Here is a 2,522-nt window from a genome sequence, read left to right as displayed (position 1 = left end):
CCGACACAACGCAATGGCCACTCAGCCTGAGCAAATAACTCTCCAACATCTCCTCACCGCGGACTGAGAGTTCCCCGACACTGCGGCCCTTGCCCGCCATCTCACACAAGTAGATGCCATCGTCATCCGCCCGGGCATCCCGCACAGTCAGCCGCCGTAGCAGGCCCTGCTCCTCCATCAGGTATTTGGGGCTGGGCTGCAGGTGCTTGTCTTCAAGATACCACACTGTGGGGATGGTCTCCAGAGGCACCTGACACTCCAGCACGGCATCCTGGCGCTCCAGCACTTCCACGTCCACCAAAGGCATCTGGAACCGCAGCCGAGGCTCTGTGAGTGAGAGACAGGAAAGGGCTGAGCGGGAGGGCGGGATAAAAGTCGAATAAAAGCAGGGCTATTGTTGGGCAGGAACGCACAGGAATGGCGTTCCGGCTGGCTCCCGAGTTGGCCAAGCCCAGCAGGAACTCATTAGCATAATAGGCCACACCCAACAGCAGGAACTCATTAGGATTGGCTACATTAGGGGGGTGTGGCCTAACATGCAAAGGAGTTCCTGCTACAAAAAAAGGCCCTGGGTTTTGACAACAAACAAGGTAAACAGAATAAGAAGCAAAAGGTGGGTGTGGCTGGATGACCACACTTCTGGTAGCATGGGGGTGTGGCCTAATATGCTAATGAGCTGTGCTGTCAGGGGTGTGACCTAATAGGCTAATGAGTTTCTGCTGTTGGGTGTGGCCTATTATGCTAATGAGTTCCTGCTGGGCTTTTTCTACAAAAAAAGCCCTGAATAAAATGAATAAATAACCATCACCAAATGCCCAGGGAACGATGTTGTCCTGCTCCTGAGAAAGAGAGCCAGAGTGCTGGAATCCAGCCAAATGCCACCAGGGTTCCCTCTAAGCTGAGTTAGTGTGAGCTAGCTCACAGTTTTTTTACCCTCCAGCTCACACATTTTTGTCTTAGCTCAGGAAGGAGGGCTCCAGAGCAAACTGATTTATACAGTGGCCAAATTACTTGCTCACAACTTGAATGCCAGTAGCTCACAAAGTAGAATTTTTGCTCACAAGACTCCACAGCTTAGAGGGAACATTGAATGCCCCCCCCCCCGTCTGCCGGACTCCTGCTCCTTGGTCATTTATCGCCGCTTTCCAGCCTCAGCCTTCCTCCTGTCGTTTCCTGCAGTTCAGCTTCCCTCGACAGTCAACCTCACTAGTTTCCACGGGGCTCTTCTTAGCCTGGGAAGGCTATCTGTTGAACACCCCATCTAGTTTTTTCTGCTTCACATACTGTCCATATGTACAGCAAAGCTCACTTTAACCCATTCTGAGAAAGTGTGAGGCCCTATGGCCCTTTGCCGTAGCATGGAACTTAATCAACAAGGAATCTCATCATTTATCGTGCCAATTTGAACAAATATTAGCAGTCTCACCCACCATCTTTGTAGAGTATTTTGTCACCAAATTAAGAAAGGCGTGATGGCTGTAAGGGCTTTAACACAACTTTCAAAGTTGACCTGAGGAAATTAAGGGAGGTGTGTTCAACTGGTGCTTGCTCCTACTTTATCTGTCTTTGGGGAGGCAGAAGAAGGGCTCGTCCTGATCCTTCTCCCAAGGGTTACTCTGAGAGACAGCAGAGTGCTAAATGAGCTGCTTGTGATATCTTTAGCGCTCTTCGAGGTCCAGTGCAAGGGACACCCACCACCACACAATATCCCAAGGGGACAGAGATGATGGTGCAGGAATCAACAATAGCAAACAACCCCGGCAATAAGCAGGGATCCCAGTTCAGTTTGGTGATTTAAGTTCTAAAAAAAACCCACCAGATTCATTTCAGTCTGAAAACAAGAGGTCAAGACCCAGAAACCCTTCCCTTTAATCCCTGGTGTCATGGGGACCCTCTGAAGTTTCTTGTTGGAAAGAGAAATGCACCCTCCACCCAATCAGGGCACTCCAGCTCTTATTTGCATGGGTCCAACGCTGAGAGCTGGAAGTGAGAACAGGTCTGGCATAAATTAAACCCTAGGTAAGCCTCTGTTCGGAGCTCCGGTGGCTCAAGTGGTTAAGACGCTGAGCTGCAGGCTGTGGGAAGGTCGGTAGTTCAGCAGTTCGAGACCTGAGTGTGCTGCATGACGGAGTGAGCTCCCGTCTCTAGTTCCAGCTCCTGCCAACCTAGCAGTTCGAAAGCAAGGAATTGCAAGTAGATAAATAGGCACCACTTCGGTGGGAAGGGAACAGCCTTCCGTGCGCCTTGGTGTTTAGTCATGCCACCGACGTGACCACGGAAACGTCATCGGACAGCGCTGGCTCTTCGGCTTTGAAACGGAGATGAGCACCGCAACCCTAGAGTCGGATTCGACTGGCTTTCGAGCAAGGGAACCTTTACCTTTACTAAGCCTCTGTTCATATAATTAACTTCTTCCAAAGTAATCATCATATTTAAAAGAGGTAGCACTGTAGAAATAAGTGTGAGGTCCAGATCAGAAATACTTGTGAGGTCCAAAACAAACATTTTAGAGAGAAAACTAG

The 2,522-nt window shown here is 49.8% G+C and overlaps 1 protein-coding gene across 1 annotated transcript in view; it reads right to left on the bottom strand.

The window, feature by feature from the left end:
- OBSL1 (obscurin-like 1) overlaps window positions 1-2,522 on the bottom strand; it is a gene marked incomplete at its 3' end in the record, with an annotated part of 37,977 nt that overhangs the window by 21,707 nt on the left and 13,748 nt on the right. The window contains exon 3 of the mRNA XM_015414505.1: window positions 40-327. Within this exon, the coding sequence (XP_015269991.1) occupies window positions 40-327 (288 nt within the window). The remainder of the gene's footprint in view (window positions 1-39; window positions 328-2,522) is intronic.

This window comes from Gekko japonicus, unplaced genomic scaffold (assembly GCF_001447785.1).
Source record: "Gekko japonicus isolate JY-2015 unplaced genomic scaffold, Gekko_japonicus_V1.1 scaffold446, whole genome shotgun sequence".
NCBI classification, from domain to species: domain Eukaryota; kingdom Metazoa; phylum Chordata; class Lepidosauria; order Squamata; family Gekkonidae; genus Gekko; species Gekko japonicus.
Note: the sequence above shows the minus strand (reverse complement) of the source record. Positions and strands in the feature narration are given on the sequence as shown.